The following is an 18,919-nucleotide window of genomic DNA, read 5'->3' on the forward strand; positions in this document are numbered from 1 at the left end:
AAGTGTAATAATGTTTTACAAAGTTGTAGAGCAGACAACTACAAAAAAAATGATTAAAGGGAACATAAGGGGATTGCAAATAAACATCACGAGTTATCGCGATTTTATGAAAAAAAAGTTTTGAAAAAGTTACTTTTTGTGTTTCTCTTTGTTTCGTCATACATGTTAACGAAGAACTGCGGCGAGAGTGTCATTCTGCAATGTCACAGAAAAATTCCCTAGCTGGTGGAATCCTGCAGTCAACCTGCAGCTTTTCCTGGTCCAGCGAAAAAACATCGCTAATTCTGACTAAGCTGATTCAACAAACAAAGATGATTTTCCCAAAACCAGTAGGTTTTCAAACGGAATCAAACAATAAAGACAGTTTCTGAATGGATACAACCACATCGAATCCATAAACAACTTCAATTCATAAAAATGACGATCTCGCTTTAAACTTTCTTAAGATTTGCCTACAATTCCAGGTCCTCAAAAGCCAATAATTCTTCATTCTTGCAACAAAGAAAACAAATTTTAATAATTGATGACAATACTCTCTACTTTTGGCGAACAGTAAATTGGTTCCAATTTGACAGTTCAAAATTGAGGCCGTTTCGCGAACCACTATTCAGCACCCAGGTTTTAATAAAACAATTCAAATTTGTTGAATTTGGTATGAAGAATGACATAAGGAAACTATCTATTGTAAGACCCTTTCAAATGTTATGCTTGAATTTTTTAGGGGGCAACTATTTCTTTTAATATTTCTAACTTTAACCTAAAACTTTGCCCAGGACATCAATCCAGTCAGAAAATCCCATTTCAAGATACAGATTTTTATTTACTATTTTTTTCAGGTCGCCTGAAACATCTTTTCTCTATGAAATTTTGATGAAAATTGAACAAGATTTCACAAAGAACAACCCATCTATGACACAAACGCGTGACTCTGTTAGCACCATTTAATGAATACTTATGATTTCGGGTCCCCCCCCCCCATCAAAATTGGACCTCTGGTTCGTTCGAAATCCTAGAAACAACCAGCCTACCTACTCCCAGGTTATGCTACTGTGGCTAAACCTAACCAAACGAACCCAACCAGACAGCCACCAGGACAGTGAACACAATTTTGATGACTCGCCTCTGTCCTGTTGTTCTCTCACTCTCGGTTCTGGTTTTTGGGTTTGGTTGGCCAGATTTGGCCCTGGCTTGCGTGAAACCAATTTTGGGGGACGGCTGCTGTTCACCAGCCAGCACCAGAAGGAACTGGTCATTCGGAAAAAAGGATTGTGATGATGAATAGTGTGGCTCCGGATTGCGTGTGAGAGTGTGCGTGTGTGTGTTTTATTGGGATTGCCGGAAATGACGTTGGCTTTTCGGACCTTCCCGGACGCCAAACCAACCAGATGAGAGTTATTTTTCGGGCCGCCGGTTGATTTGATGGCCGAGGCCAGAGCCCCCAAAATGAATGGAATTAATACGGAGTTTCAAATTGGTTGCGACATGATGGTTGCTCTATCTGGGGCAGAGAACGATGCAGATTTGGCACGGTGGCAAAGAGAACGGACATCATCAGCAGCTTATCATGATGCATTAAGTTTATAAACTGCAATGATTTGGAGAAGGGAAAAACACAGAGGAGGGCAGAGTTCTCTTTCCTACATAGCTTCAATAAATTGACTCTCTGTGTTTTTTTTTGCATTTAGAGGTAGCAATTTGGAAGAGATTCGTAAAAACAGGAAGATATTACCCAAATTGAACATCTGCCAGCTCAGAGCATACGTATAAATTGAAGATATAGCTGTTCCGAAAGGCAATAAATTTCAAGAGGAAAAAGGTAATTATTCATTCTGATCGTTTTTATACGCAATTTGTTTACCGGTCTGACTTGGCTAAGGTGCCATGGGTAAATAAAGAAAAGAACAAACAGGTTACGATTCTATTTCGGCTACTAAAAAAAGCCTACATTTTTTGCTGGCTCATCGATAAGGATTTGCTATGCTTTTTTTTTGTTTTTTTTTTCCATGCCAAATAAACTTTATAAAATGGACCGGATTTTTTATAATCTGTAACTAGAGAACAGATTTCTGAATAAAACATATTTTTTAAGCGCAAGCTCGGTTTTCAAACCTTCAAGCAAAAAGCTACACAATTTTCTTCTAAAATTATGGCATAAAAAGTTTTGACATGAATTAATTAAAATCCCATTCAAACGAAAAAAATAAAAGATTTTTTCGAAAACATCAACTGTTATCAAGATAACAGCAACTGTAAACTAAACATTTCAATATTTTTTACCATGACGAACCTTAAATTTTTTAATGAATTAGAACGAAAATATTTCAACAAATTATTGACCACATGATTTAAATAGTCAATTTACAAAAAAAATATAGATGAATTGAGCTCTTTGATCATTTTGATTATATTGTGTCATTGGTTCACTCTTACAAGACTTTAACAAATTTTGACAACTGTCGAAATTGGAAATCTTTTGAAGGAATTTTCTGATCGGTTTGGTGTCTTTGGCAAAATTGTACGTATGGAAAAAAACTATTAAGACAATTTTTTTTGAGTTTTCAATTTTTTAATCATTATTTTTTTAATGTTTCAGGGGACACAAAACCGCAACTTTTGTGCCATAGATAAATATGGAAAAAGTGTCACCAACAAGTTATGATTTTTTGAAAAAAAAAAGAAAAAAAACATATATACAGCAATGTAAAGTTGCGTCTTTCAATTACGAAAATTTTGATACCCAGACATGTATAAGTCATCGCTGAATTTTTTAAGTTATCGCAGTTTTAGTTAAAAAAGTTGATTTTTGCCGATTTCGTCATTTTCCTGTTTTTGCGCGCGGCGCGTCAAAAAACGTAGTTTTTATTTTCAAAACATCATATCTCGGAAACGTACGGTTTGACATCGCCAATTTTTTGATACGTTATGTGAAATTTTCCGAGGAATCCGATAAAAATATTTTCAGACATAGGCTCTTTGGTTCAGACACGGTCAAAACGTCATTTTAAGTTTTCATACGACTTTTTCAATAGTTAAGCTAGATTTTTGGAACTTCTTACTATTTTTATCAAATAGCCAAACTAATCACATTTCTTTTGCGTCTAAGACAGCTAACATCGGTTGAAATGGCGCGGAGATATGATTTTTTGAAAAAAAAAAGTGGTTTTTGCGAAAAATGACGAAAATTGCCATTTTTCGAACCCCCCTGGCAAGACGTAGGTCACCCTAATGGCCAAACAAAAAAATATCGGTCAAATTATTTTGGCCGAGGAACCCCCGAAAAATGTTGAGCCCGATTGGAGAACTTTTTTTTCGGTTTAGGCTCTTTTCAAATGGAATTGGGTGGATCGAAAAATGGCAATTTTCGTCATTTTTCGCAAAATCACTTTTTTAGAAAAATCATATCTCGGCACCATTTCATCCGATTTTAGCTGTCTTAGACGCAAAAGAAAGGTAATGAGTTTGGCTATTTGGGAAAAATAGTAAAAAGTTCAAAAATTCTAGCTTAACTATTGAAAAAGTCGTATGAAAACTTAAAATGGCGTTTTGACCATGTCTGGACCAAAGAGCCTATGTCTAAAAATATTTTTATCGGATTCCTCGGAAAATTTCACGTAACATTGATAAAAATTGGCGATGTCGAACCGTACGTTTTCAAGATATGATTTTTTGAAAATAAAAACTGAGTTTTTCGACGCGCCACGCGCAAAAACGGGAAAATGACGAAATCGGCAAAAAAAAAACTTTTTTCACTAAAACTTCGATAACTTAAAAATTTCAGCGATGACCTATACATGTCTGGGTATCAAAATTTTCGTAATTGAAAGACGCAACTTTTGGTACCATAACATTTATAGGTCATCGCTGAAATTTTAAAGTTATCACAGTTTTAGTGAAAAAAGTTGTTTTTTGCCGATTTTGTCATTTTCCTGTTTTTGCGCGTGGCGCGTCGAAAAACTCAGTTTTTATTTTCAAAAAATCATATCTTGGAAACGTACGGTTCGACATCGCCAATTTTTTGTTATGTTACGTGAAATTTTCCGAGGAATCCGATAAAAATATTTTCAGACATAGGCTCTTTGGTCCAGACACGGTCAAAACGCCATTTTAAGTTTTCATACGACTTTTTCAATAGTTAAGCTAGATTTTTGGAACTTCTTACTATTTTTCCCAAATAGCCAAACTCATTACCTTTCTTTTGCGTCTAAGACAGCTAAAATCGGATGAAATGGCGCGGAGATATGATTTTTCGAAAAAAGTGTTTTTTGCGAAAAATGACGAAAATTGCCATTTTTCGAACCACCCTAGCATGATGTAGGTCACCCTAATGGCCAAACAAAAAAATACGGGTCTAATTATTTTGGCCAAGGAACCCCCAGAAAAAATTTGTGCCCGATCGGAGAACTTTTTTTTCGGTTTAGGCTCTTTTCAAATGGAATTGCTGTATATAAATATAACTTTAGTTTTTTTTGTACATTCAATTGAAAAGGAATTAAAAATATGCTTTGTAGATGAAATTTTATTTTTTCGATTTTTTTTAGATTATGTGCATGATTGTGCATTCCTAAAAATGATTGTTTTCAAAAGTTGTGAAAATTAAAAAAAAAAAAACTTTGTAAGGGACATTTAATATTGAACTGTTGCTGAAATTCAGCGATTAAAGAAAAAATAACAAACAAAAAGGTTTCTTTGTCTCATCCAAACAGCTTTTAATTATGTAAAACATCCAATCTCTTCGAAAAAAAAATATTTTTAAAATTTTGGACTCAATTCTTTTCTTTTCAAAAGAGTGTAATATTGATATCGATTGATTTTACATTAAAAACTGAAGACAAAAAAATTGTACCAGCTAATTTATTTTTGATTCATAACTCGGCGGCTACATAGTGGTCTTTTGCCCCCCCCCCCCCAAAACATAAATTTTAAAAATAAAAAATAAAGATTTTGGAAAAAAATCAAATCAAGACTAACATTCCAAAAGAGTAAAACATTCAATATTACGCCATATCATTTTTGTATGAACAGCTGCCAAATTTGAATGGAAAATTATATGGACAAACTAATGATGCAAAATGGCATCTTTGGGCATACCTAAGCACCATAAAAGTTTCAGCTGGATAAAAAAATACAAAAATTAAAATTAAAAAAAGATCGATTTCGTAGAGTCACAAAATATAAATAAAATTCATTCATTTCAATTATAATTTATTTTTTTGTGCTTTCATTCGATCTTGATTTAACAATAAAAAATAGACCAAAAAATCACACTTTATTTATAATTCAATGAAAGACACCTTTCATTCTGTTTATTCAGACAAAGGTATTATTAAACCAATTTTTCGTAGATTTTTTTTTTGTTTTGTCGTAATGTATGTTATTACAAGTAGTGCTTTAAAAAGGTATGTTGAGTTTATATAACTATCAATGAATTCAACTTTCTTGAAAGTTCAAATAGCAGTAATTTCATATTTTGAATTTCACTTGGTGGATTTGTACAAGGTGAATGCTTTAAATGAAATCAATTCTGCCAACAATCGTGCGTTAAGCTTCAATGTTTAATGTACCCAACAATTCAATTAGCAATTAACGTTTGACGATTGATTGACTATTTAAACGCAAAAAGGCAGTACCACTCATCCTGTTGGCTCTCTGGTTTTCCAAAACTGCTTTGACATTGCAATCAATCGAATCTGGTTCTGTGGGAACATTTCCCCTGTGAAACACGACCTCCGGCAAAGCTTTTAAAAGTTATTTAATGTATGCTAATCGAATTAGAATTCTGCATACATTAGCATCGATTGATCACCTGCTGGACTAGGTCCCCAGCCCGAAAAACCCCCCGAACAGTCGGACCTGCCACATTTTGTAGCCACGCAGGAAGGTGGCTTAAATTTTGCTGACACATTGCAGCTATTTAATCTAGTGAGCATTTGAGGGTAGGTTTTTATTTTTATTGGGTTTGACTTCAAAGCGCAACACCACCACCGGACAAATTGAAAAGTTGCAGCAGGGTCAAAATTCAATCTAACTGTTTTTTATTTGTATTTATTTAATCCAATTGCAGGTTAGAATCATATTTTTATATTGGCTGCCATGTATTTTAAGAATGAGCCGACCGGGTAGAAGCTTATCGATGGAGTATCCGGCAACGCCAACGTCGGATAGTTCCGAACGGAAAACGCACATACAGGACGTCGAACTGAAAGAGCGGTGAGTACTGGTGGAGGTGCACCTAATTCCTCAATCCGTTGTACAGGTAGGGTGACTTTTAACATTCAGCAACAACTGTTTCAAATGTAGATTAGATTTCGATATAATTCATTTAAAAAATATGTCGATTTTACAAAAATTACAAATTATGAAAATAACCAAAAAGTAAGAAAATCAAGCCGGTTACCCTAGCTGGGCAATTTGCCCGGATTCGCTGATTGAGTTTGATCTAGTTGGAGAGCTCTTTGTGATACCGGAATCGTTCACGCTTCGTTAGGTGTCAGGCAATCAATGAAACGGGATAAAATTTTGAGCTTCCTGTGTTGGATTTAGGCATTAGTTGAGTTGCAATTTGGGACGAATCTAATTGGTATCGATATCACCTTAAACAACGGACTTGAAGTGATTTTCAACTTTTTAAATTCTAGGTTGTTTTCAAAATAAAAGTATTTTTTTTCATGTTTTAATATTGAAATTCATTATTTTTAAATGAAATGCCTAACATTTGGATAAGTGGGTAATTCTCTACCAACTCACACGAAATCGGGAAAAGTTGCCCCGACCCCTCTTCGATTTGCGTGAAACTTTGTCCTAAGGGGTAATTTTTGTCCCTGATCACGAATCCGAGGTTCGTTTTTTGATATCTCGTGATGGAGGGGCGGTACGACCCCTTCAATTTTTGAACATGCGAAAAAAGAGGTGTTTTTCAATGATTTGCAGCCTGAAACGGTGATGAGATAGAAATTTGGTGTCAAAGGGACTTTTATGTAAAATTAGACGCCCGATTTGATGGCGTACTCAAAATTCCGAAAAAACACTAAAAAAGTGTTAAAAATTCTCCCATTTTGCGTTACTTGACTATAAAAATTTTTGGAACATGTCATTTTATGGGAAATTTAATGTACTTTTTAATATACATTGACCTAGAAGGGTCATTTATTCATTTAGAACAAAATTTTTCATTTTAAAATTTCGTGTTTTTTCTAACTTTGCAGGGTTATTTTTAAGGCGTGTAATAATGTTTTACAAAGTTGTAGAGCAGACAATTAAAAAAAAATAATATATAGACATAAGGAGTTTGCTTAGAAACATCACGAGTTATCGCGATTTTACGAAAAAAAGTTTTGAAAAAGTTGCTTTTTGCGTTTCTCTTCGTTTCGTCGTCGTGTCTGTCGCGGGTGACCATGAATGGCCATGATCAACGACGACCAACATTTTCAAAACTTTTTTTCGTAAAATCGCAATAACTCGTGAAGTTTATAAGCAAACCCCTTATGTCTGTATATTAAAATTTTTGTAATTGTCATGAAGAATGTTCATTAAAATTCCAAAGAACTATTAATTAACATTGAATTCCCTTGTTAAAGTTTGTACTCAAATATTTACAACTTTAAAGCTACACAGTAAAAAATAAGGTAATAGTACATCTGGAAATGTTGACAGATTTTTGTGTCAGAAAAATGTTCTGTTTAGCTTCACAAATTTGTAAAATTGCATCTTTTTATGTGTACTGTTTGCTAATTCCACAGAAATTGATGTAAAATGACATGAAAAGTGTTTAAAATTAAACATGCATTTTTTCAACCTTCCAAAGGAAACTTTTCAATTGTATAGCAAAAATGTATGAAACACGGTTAAAAAAGGAAACATTTTGCGAAGGTGTAAAATTGAAAGGTCAGTAATGTAAAATTTAAACTTAAATTACACTTTAAAATGTGTGATCACTCATTTTCTGTGATAAAATTAAATTTGAGAATGGGTAAATCTTCCATAGCAAAAAAAAAAAAACAGTTGTGAAGTGTAGATTTTTTTATATTAATTAATGTAGCATTAAATAACTAATAAAAATACGTACATCATAAAATTTTACCTCAATATAATTTACACAATTTTTTGTTGCTACAACATAATGATCAAGGGACGCAAAAAATTGAAAAACGTGAAATTGCCAAAAGATAACTATAAACGATGTTCAATATGCTAAAAACTAACAAAAAAAATGAAAACTTTTCAATACAAATGCATTTGACGATACAAAAATAATCGAAAAATAAACCCTAAAACAAGAGCGCAACGTTCTCTTCGATTTCGTTTTTAATTTGTTTTTATTTTTTGATTTGGATAAAATTTGTCCATGATTTTTCTATGTATAAAATAGTTAAAAAGTTTTTCCATGAAATATTAAATTGTTCGCGGTTTTTATTTCACTTTTTCGCAAAAAAAAACTATTTAATTTTTGTTTTGGAGCAAAAACTTTTTTACAAATATCATCCAAATTCAAATGTTAAAAGAATCAAAACAAAAGGAAAGTGATGTTTTTTCTGTGTCTCTTTTAAATTTTGGTTTGGCAAGTTTCTGCTCATTGTTAAATACTTGAAATATTTACATAAAATTAATGTACAATACTGGAAAAATAATCTCTTTGAATCAAAGCTAATTTATTGGAAATGTATATAAAATTTAAAAAAATATTTTTCAATAAATTCATTGAAATTTTGAAAATTTTCGATAGTCTTAAAACTGTGATAATGTATAATTCATTTTTTGATAACTTTTGCTTCACAATATTGGAAGTTAGGCTTGAAACTTGAAATATATGCTTTTTCTAGTTTATTTTCCATGGACATTGTATGGGGACTTGTATAAATACCTAAAAAAAACTATTTTGGAAATACTAAATATAAATTTCTTTCCAATAGAAACTCAACGTTATTTTATACATGTTAGATTTGGATTAAGATGACACTTTAAGAATATTATTTAAGTTTTTTTAAATGTTTTAAATACACACAGAAAAAATTATGGTAATATTCATCACGTAATGATAAAAGATTTTGTGTAAAAAATGTGTAAATAACATCACAAACTGCAGAATTTTCATCAGTTTTTGGTGAATTTTCGTCAAGTTCACGTTTTACACATTTTTATGTAATATTCAACCATCCAATTTTTCAACCTTCCAAAATTCAACTTTTTTTCTACGTGCATTATTTGTCATTCATGAAACTACTTACTTTTTCTGCCATTCTCGAGCGACAAAACGGCCTACTTTTCTGCACCAAAAATAACAGAAAATGGAAAATTAATACTTTTCAATATCAGTGCTGAAAAGTTCTACTTCTACACAGAAAATTAAAATGATGGTGGAAATGGTGACGGATTTTGTGACAAAAAAAGTAATATTACATAAAGAATTGATGAATATTCCTTAGTTTTTGATGAATTTTCATCAGGTTCACTTTTTTAAGTTATTTTAGGCCATTGACTAAATGCATTTTACACCTGCCCAGATGTTTTTTAATCTTTAGTTTTCAAAATATCACAGTATTGGACAAACCATTTTTTGTCGAGAAAAAACTTTTTGCAGTACTGTACAACGGCATTTCACAAAAAAATAAAATATTTTTGATCGATTCCAGATATGCAAAATATGATTCCAAACCCAAGAAAATGAATTTCAAATTATTTGCAGTTCATTAAACTTCTTTTTTCCATTATATTTAGTTGGTTAGTTTTTGAAAAAAAAAATGCCCCCTGATTTTTTGAAACGTTTTTTTTTAATACTGGCAACGGCCTAGCTCAAAAAAGATTACTCAAATTATTGTACTTCACTGAAATGGAGGCTGTTTATTGTAAATTGTTTTTTTCAGCACAAGTATCGAAATTTAGCAGTTTTCAATATTTTTTATTATTTTTAACTTTGAATGTATGTAGCACATGGCTGTTTAACACAAAACTCTTTTCAAAAAGCGTTTTTTTTCAGAATTTCGTGTCCAACTCGGTTATGGTGGGATAAATGTACAATTCGTTCTGAAAAAAATCTACTTTTGTAATTTGTTCAATAAATTTCTATTAGAATTTCAAAATGTTTCGAAATTGCATCAATAGTTGATTTACAAAAAATATTAAATTCCAGAAATAATTGTATTTTTTTAATCCCTCTCCTCAGATCATCGAAGTCGTTACTAGCGAACGTATTAGATATAGACGATGACTTTCGTCACAACTGTAGACCACTAACCCCCGGAGGTACACTGCCACACAATCCAACGTATTTCAGGACTGTTTATAGGTCAGTTCAATATTACTAACTTTTGTTGAAAAAAACTTAAACCTTTAATTCAACCTTCACAGTAGCGACGATGGGAGTATGGGACCGATCGGAAGCAATCGAATGCCAGATGCAATTGCGCCACCACACACGTGTTTCACATCATCCGCTGATTACGAACTAGCTTTAATATTAAAAGAGATACGTTTTATCACCGATCAGGTAAGTCCCCAGCTGGTTATCGTTTAATTCCTGGGATAAATACTTGCCTTATTGGGGGGGTAAAGAAACGGCGAGACAAACGTGAATCAATCCTGAATTATTGAGCGACTAATTATGGAAGGGGTGGAAATCGCTCACACTGAAGGCTCGATGGCTCTGTTTGAAAAGTTGTGCACAGTGGGAGCAAATGTACAGAATTTTGGTCATAATTTTAAACATTTTTTTTTTGTCGAAATAATTTATTTTAAGTCCAAGAATTTGACCACTAATCTTCAATCATCCAACCCACTGTCCAGCGTCCAGACAAGGACAGGTTCAGATCTGCTGCCGACCATGGGACACTTAAGGCAATTAATTCCTACGCGAAGGATCGTCCATCGTTCTGGAATTCATTACTGCAGCAGATCCAGTCAGTCAGTCAGTCTGGTCTAGGGGATGGTGGGCATCACACTCTTTGGTTTCTCGTTAGGATGGATGTCACTGGACACTGGCATGAATTGACCGGGAGAGGTTATTCAAGGTGCTACGACGGGCTGAATAATTCATGAAATTGTGCTCGCAAAGTGGGAATCACCACTTTGTTAGGGCGGGTGTTGACGAGTGTACTGATTTGTTGTGAATTGATCAGGGTGAACTAAAGTTATTTTATTTTTCAAATTTAAGCAAACTATCAGACTTATAACATGTTTACTTTTGTAAACTCTACTCCCGAGGAAAAAATGCAACAAAAAAAATTCCAAACGCCCACCCAGCATCAATTTGAATGCCCAGTGGAAAATCGTAAAACGATCCATTCACGCTCACAACAACGCGTTGGAGAGCAACAATTGCTCAACACTCATGCCTTCACCAACTTTTCACATACAAATGTGCATGTGTGTGTGTGCTTTCACTTGTGTAACACAGAATTCGCTCGCGGGCATGATTTCGTGTTTTGTTGACTTTTTTTTGTGTTTCGCACACAAACTGGTGTGTTATTTTTTCGAGTGTTGGACGCTGTTGGATTCTGCTGAAATTGTGAATTCAGTAGTTTTATTTTTATTTTTTGAAAAGGTCCAACAAACCAAAATTTCAGTTTTTGCTTTTTAGGTGTTAATACCCCTGATACAAGGCGGTTTTGAAAACACCCGACAAGCAAAAAAATGGAAATTTGGTTTATTGGACCTTTTCAACAAAACTCCAGAATTGTTCTCTGGAAGCGCTGGGTTGGGATGGATGGAGCAGATGAAACGAAGATAGCTCACAAAAAAAATGTTGGAAAAAGACACCATCTGATGGAATGTGACCCACTTCTGATTTTGCAGGGGATAGATTGGTGAGAAGTAATTAATTGAAATTGCAGTTGGGTAGATGAAAATATTGTTTGCTATTTTATGTATTCTAATAAGCTGAAATTGCTTTTTTAATTAATTAATTAATTTGACTTATGTAACGCATACAATTTGAAAGTTCAATAATCGATGTCTTTTGTGAAATCTTTTACAGGATGTTTTTGATCGTTTTTTTTTTTTGTTTTCAGCAGTGTTGTACCTGAAATAATTTTCTTTTCAGAAAATTCCAGAATGGACAAAAAATCTTTGACCGAACTTGTATTTTTTTTATAAATTTAAAATAAAAAGAAATTGAAAAAAGCAAAAAAAAACTAGTTTTAATTTTAAACCAAATTTTGAAATCAAAAAGTGCACCGTTTTCATCTTATAGCAATTTTTAGGTTAAAATGTTTTTGATTTTTTACGAATCAGTGATTATAAAATGGTTTTTAACTTTCTCAGATTTTTTTTTGTTGTAAAATTTCGTTTTGATCAAAAAATCAGCCATTCCACGTCAAACAGGAAGTCTTAGAGCGTCAAATTTCCCGTTTCCAGGGAAATTTGTAAATTTTCCCGGGAATTCCCGAAATTCAAGCGGAAGTTTACATTTTCCTAACTTCTTGGCACATTTTTTTTAATCTACAAAAAAATGAAAACATTCAATTTTATTTGATTTAATTCAATTTCATGTTCTTATAACTTATCAGTTCGTCTGAAAATTTCACGTCAAGGTATATTTCAGATAATATTAGTCTCTGACTTGGTTTCTGAAGCTTTTACAACTGGGATCTTGTTTATGGAATACCCGATTCGAGTGGTAGTTTGACACTTCGCTCCATAAGAAAAACATTGCGTACTACCAATCGCGTCGGGTACTCCATTCGTAAAGCAACAAAAATTTCGATATTTTGAAATGAAAATCAACTTTTATAATTCTGGTTAGTTTTTTAAACGAAAATTGTTGTTATATTATCAAAAAATATGGTACTTCTTTTTGCCAAGATCAAAAGTAAGTTTTTTTCACGATTATGTTTACCATGGCCTAAGGCCGATGCAAATATTTAAAAAAGTTTTTGTCCCTCGGCCCTGGCCGAGGTCAAGGGGGGGGGGGGGCAAAAAATAAAAAAAAAATAAAAATTTAAATAGCAAGCCGTAGTCTTCACATTTAAATGAAAAAAGTGTTTTAGAATGCATTTTACACTAGTTCAGTTGTTTTGCAATCATTAGTTTTCAAAAAAATCTAAGATCTGACAAAAACAAAAATTGCACCGAAAAAAAAAATTTGCATCGAAAATTTTCAAAAAATCTTAAGATTTTTTAATAAACCCAAACATGCTAAAAATGTTTTTAAACGCAGGAGAATGTATTTTAATTTGATTTCAGCTGGTTGCACTTGAATTTTCATTGAAATTTTGAAGTTTATTGTAAAAATTTTTTTTTGCCCCCTGATTTTTCGGGCCAATTTTGAAGGGGGGGGTGACAAAAACTTTAATAAATATTTGTACCAGCCTAATTGGATGAACATTGAAAAAAAAAAATCATTTGATGTTTCAAAGAGGGTTGTGCAAGAAAAATTTGGTTAATTTGTTTAAAAGTGTTTACAGTTTAATATAAAGAATTTACTCTTGAGCTAACAGAGCGTAAGTGGAATAAATATCTTTTAGCCGAAGTCATTCTTTAATCTGAATCATTAAAAAACTACTTCGTATTGAATAGAAGGTGCACAAAAAATGCAAACATATTTAAAAGACTAGCTCCAAATATTTAAAAACTTTGAGTTGTGATTTCATAAAAGATATATTTTTAGTGAAAAGGCAGTTTTAAGGTGAATTGAATGCGTAATATTTGTTATGGAAATAAGATTTGTCAACAAATCTATATTTTCTTCATTATTATTTTTTTTCCATTTCAACGTCATCTCAATATTATTCTTTATCATGTTCTCTCAAGCTGATCACAACTCCATAATTAATTGCAATTTTTTGGTTTTGAAGCATGGATTCATTTCACTCGCTGTCCAAACACTGTGATTAGAAAAATAATACTGCACAAAAATACTAATGATTATTTTTTTATTACAACATTGTTGTACGAATTTCAAGCCTATAAATTTAGAATATTTATATATTTTCTTGATTTTTTGTTCTGCAAGCGGTTTAGGCATTAATTGACCCTCGCACTTATTTTGATCATTAAATTCCTATTTTATACAATTTTGTTGAAGAATATAGATCAGAACAATTTTCGATAAATTTTTAGTTTCCCGGGAATTCCCGGGATTTCCCGGGAAATTTGTTTAAAAATTTCCCGTTTCCCGGGAATTCTGTAACCCCGGGAAATTGGACGCTCTAGGAAGTCTCCAAATCAAAAGTGCTCCGATTTGGCTCAAATTTGGAGTGGGGGTTCTTTGGCCCAAATGATCCTATGATTAGGGTGATCCTATCCGAAATCGGGTGGTCCATAAAATTGCATTTTTCGTCGATTTTCGCAAAAACCACATCATATCTCTGGAACGAATGAACCAATTTTAGAGCGCCACAATTCAAAAGAAAGGTTATTAGTTGGGCTTTTTAGGAAAAATATGTTGAGGTCCAAAAAAAAACTAGCTGAATATTTGAAAAGATCCTATGAAATTTTCGTTTGCCGATTTCATGGTCTCGGGACCAAAGAGCCCATGTCTGAATTTTTTTTCCCTGATTCCTTGTAATATTTTACATAACATATAAAAAAATGCAAATATCCATTAACTTGTTTAGGATATATGATTTTTTTTAGCATATGAACTATTATATTACAAGGAATCAGGGAAAAATATTTTCAGACATTTTTGAATGAATCTACTATATTTAGAATATATTCCAATTTAAATATGAAAAAAAAAACAAATCAATAAACCCAAACTTCTTAAAAATAATTCTAAGCGCAGGGAAAAGCATTCAGCTGATTGCACTTAAATTAAAATTTTGAAGTGCTTTGAAAAAAAATAAAAATTTGCCCCCTGATTTTCGTGCCGATTTTGAATATTTATACTAGCCTAATAAGATTAAAATATTGATATTTTGCATAAATTCGACAGCATCCATTTATGATTTATGTTTTTGCTAAGTGCATAAATTGCATTTTCATAACAATGCAAATTTTATTTGATATTTTTTATCTCCTCTCTTTTAAAATTTTCCTTGCAAATCAAGATTCTAAAAAAATAATGCGAGCAATTTAAATTTCTGATGAATAATAGGCTGCGCATTTGTAAACTACTCAGAATACCATATTTGAAGTTTAATGCATTTGTATTCAAATGGGACACTTTTGGGCTTTTGACAAATTAAGATTGTAATGCCCAAGGATTGGTGGATGGTGAATGCCTCGAAATGAAAAGTTAATTTTATTTTCGGGAATTTATTGTTTTTTATTGATTTATTTGTACAGAAACTGTTGTTATATAATATTTTACAATTCTCTCAAAATCAAACTTTTTCTACAACTTTTTCGAAAATTAAAATAATCGTGAAAAGTTACAATCAACCTGAAATTTTTAATGACACCTTTGGAAGGAAAATGAAACGCTCTTATTTAGATCTGTTGATTTCCTTCTTAATCAAATTTATCCCCATTTTACATTACTCAAAATTGCATTTGCGTGTCCCGCCAGTGCAAATATAAACGCGATGATGAAAAGGACCGAAAACGAGTATAATGATGATACAATCAGCGCGCCAACCGGAGACGGTTTCCTCCCAGGGAGGGGAAAAAAAAAGTCAGCGCAGTCAACTGCAAATGTAATGAAATTATCTCGTCACGATCGTTATTTCAACTTCCACTTCAAACAGGAAGGGGAAAAGTAGGAGGAAACTACTTTTCCACCCGTCTGCAGTTAACGCAGTTAAAAGTGGTTTTCGCAGTAATTCTGCAACTGCAAGCGAAAAAAAAGAAGAAGCAAATCGGAAGTGGGAGAAATTTTCCCGGCTTCTTTCATTAAACCACGCCAGTGGTCAGTTTGAAGCCTGTTGCTTGGTTCCGCCACTTTTGTGGTGTATTTCAGTTTAAATCAGCTCGGAAAGAAATCCTGTTCGCATTCACCACTCATTAAAGTTTCACACAAATCTCAGCAGGAGCATAAATACGAAAAAAAAAACAAACCAAAAACGAACCGTTGATTTAGCGATTCCGGCTAAAATTGCTGACTTCCGGTGGGTTTCCGTTTCTTCTCCCCTCTTAGGGGGGATGCTGTGGTCAGCGAAAGTTTTCCCCTCGCCTGTTTTTTCCGATCTAGATCTGATAGCTGCTATAATGAAGTTAGCCACAAACACAGCCTCAAGGGAGGAGGAAATTTTGGGGTCAAGCCGGAAATGGTGCAAATGAAGATCTCATCCCTGCTAGATTTTGAGGAGGGAGTGGGGAATTTTATGAGTATCTGGAAAATTGGCTTCAAAACTATTACATTGGGTGCCGGCTTTTATCTTATATAATTCGTATGTTGAATTATAACGAATTTTCCTATTTCAGAAAATAAACAAATCATTGCTCTTTTAATTGGCTATTTATATGTTAGCCATATTCCAACCAAACTAACAAGAGAAATCTTCAATCTTCAAATCTTCAAATCTTCAAATCTTCAAATCTTCAAATCTTCAAATCTTCAAATCTTCAAATCTTCAAATCTTCAAATCTTCAAATCTTCAAATCTTCAAATCTTCAAATCTTCAAATTTAAATCTTCAAATCTTCAAATCTTCAAATCTTCAAATTTTCAAAAAATGTACGATTTGACGAAAACAAAAAATTCAACAAAATAAAAACTTTTTACGATACTTAACATCAAAAATTTTCTAAAATTAAAATGATTTTTAAATCAACCAAAACATGCAAAAATTATTCTAAACGCAGGGGAATGCATTTTAAATTGATTTCAGCTGATTGCCCTTAAATTTTCATTGAAATATTGAAGTTATTTTGCAGATACAAAGGATAGCGTAAAATTCTCAAAATTTAAGAGTTTCTGCGAATTTTCATAAATTTAACAATTAAATAAAATAGGAAAATATGAATCAGCCAATAATGAAACAGATGCGAATCAAAGACAAATCGAATATTAAAACACACTTAATTTTAAATGTTTATAATGTATACTTTTTCATAATTATTAGGCGTACTGATTTTTCACGCTAGGAAAATGTAATTATCACGGTGACCACTATTTGAAAACACAAAATTTCGCAGAATTTCACGGAACGTGAAAAAGTATTAAATATCCTATAAACTGTTATTTTACTCAACCGAAAATTGTTTTGTATATTGTACATCATAAATTAAGTAAAAAAGTTAAGTGAATATACAAGCTGAAAATTTCCAGTTTCACGAGACTATCAAGTTTCGTGGAATTTTCACGAGGCAAAGAAAAAACTACAACATTTCATAAAATGGCTTATTGCCTTCCTCACCTCACTGAGGCAAGGCTATAAAATCACTCGAAAAATGACCTTCTTAAATACACCTCCTAGATATACCTTCATGTATACCTATCGACTCAGAATCAAATTCTGAACAAATGAAAAAAACTTTTCGTGGAACTGTACATTGGAATTTCATGAAAATTTAAAATGTTTTCAAAGAAGTTCAAACATGTTGAATATGATTATGAACGCTGTTAATTAAACTTAATTTTTCATAAACATTTAGAAGTTTTTCGAAAAAGTATTTTTTTGCCCCTTGATTTTTCAGGCCAATTTCTAAGTGGTTTATGGATGGTCCCTATCTTACCTAAATAAACAAAATTTAATATTTACAATCTCTTATGTTTTCAATGAAAATATATCTATTTAGTATTTACCAAACATATTTTTCACCAAATTTTTATTTAACAAGTTTTGTGAAATATTTGTTATTTATTTAATTTTGAAGCATTGATTTAAATTTCACGGAATTTTGCGGAAATTGTGAAATTTCACCAATTTCTCACTGTCTGCGAAATCGTGAAAATTCACAAATCCTGAATTTTTATTATATATACGATCGGACATGTTTTAAAAATTCAATTATAAGACAGTTTTAAATATTTCACTCAAAATATTTTCTTTTGTTCTAATGTCATGTTGAAAAAAGGAATTGTAAAGTTGATTGAAAAACAATGCATATTTTTGTATGAAAAGTACTTTCTCTAATTAACAAATAAGATTTTACGAGCCATTTAAAAAAAAAAAACAAAGCTAGGGAAAAGTTACCAAGCCTAACAATAATCGTTTAGAAAAGGATCAGTTTAAGGAATAATTTATTCTGGAATAAGGGTCATTCTGGAATAAGGAATTTTGCGGAATGGATTTCTGGGTTAATAGTGAAAAGCTAATACCATTGAGCAATTCTCTACGAATTCGGTCTTTTTTCTTAAATTTTAATTTTTGTATTTTTTAATCCGACTGAAACTTTTTTGGTGCCTTCGGTATGCCTAAAGAAGCCATTTTGCATCATTAGTTTGTCCATATAATTTTCCATACAAATTTGGCAGCTGGCCATACAAAAATGATGTATGAAAATTAAAAAATCTGTATCTTTTGAAGGAATTTTTTGATCGTTTTGGTGTCTTCGGCAAAGTTGTAGGTATGAATATGGACTACACTGAAAAAAAAAATTAAACACGGTAAAATTTTTTTTGGTGATTTTTTATTTAACTTTTTGTCACTAAAACTTGATTTTCAAAAAAACACTATTTTTAATTTTTTTATTTTTTGATATGTTTAGAAGGACATCAAATGACAACTTTTCAGAAATTTCCAGGTTGTGCAAAAAATTTTTGAGCGAGTTATGAATTTCTGAATCAATACTGATTTTTTCAAAAAATCGAAAAATTGGTCGCACAAATTTTTGAACTTCATTTTTCGATGTAAAATCAAATTTGCAATCAAAAAGCACTTCGGTGAAATTTTGATAAAGTGCACCGTTTTCAAGTTAAATCAATTTTTAGGTGACTTTTTTGAAAATAGTTGAAGTTTTTCATTTTTTAAAATTAGTGCACATGTTTGCCCACCTTTGAAAAAAATATTTTTGAAAAGCACAGAAAATTTTCTATATTTTGCTTATTCGGACATTGTTGATACGACCCTTAGTTGCTGAAATATTGCCATGCAAAGGTTTAA

The 18,919-nt window shown here is 32.1% G+C and overlaps 1 protein-coding gene across 1 annotated transcript in view; it reads left to right on the forward strand.

Moving 5' to 3' along the window:
* LOC120420966 (neuronal acetylcholine receptor subunit alpha-7-like) overlaps positions 1–18,919 on the forward strand; it is a 209,487-nt gene that overhangs the window by 183,107 nt on the left and 7,461 nt on the right. Inside the window, exons 11-13 of the mRNA XM_039584098.2 lie at positions 6,062–6,207; positions 10,157–10,279; positions 10,342–10,480. Coding sequence (XP_039440032.1) covers positions 6,062–6,207; positions 10,157–10,279; positions 10,342–10,480 — 408 coding nt within the window. The remainder of the gene's footprint in view (positions 1–6,061; positions 6,208–10,156; positions 10,280–10,341; positions 10,481–18,919) is intronic.

The sequence above is a fragment of the Culex pipiens genome, chromosome 2 (genome assembly GCF_016801865.2).
Source record: "Culex pipiens pallens isolate TS chromosome 2, TS_CPP_V2, whole genome shotgun sequence".
NCBI classification, from domain to species: Eukaryota; Metazoa; Arthropoda; class Insecta; order Diptera; family Culicidae; genus Culex; species Culex pipiens.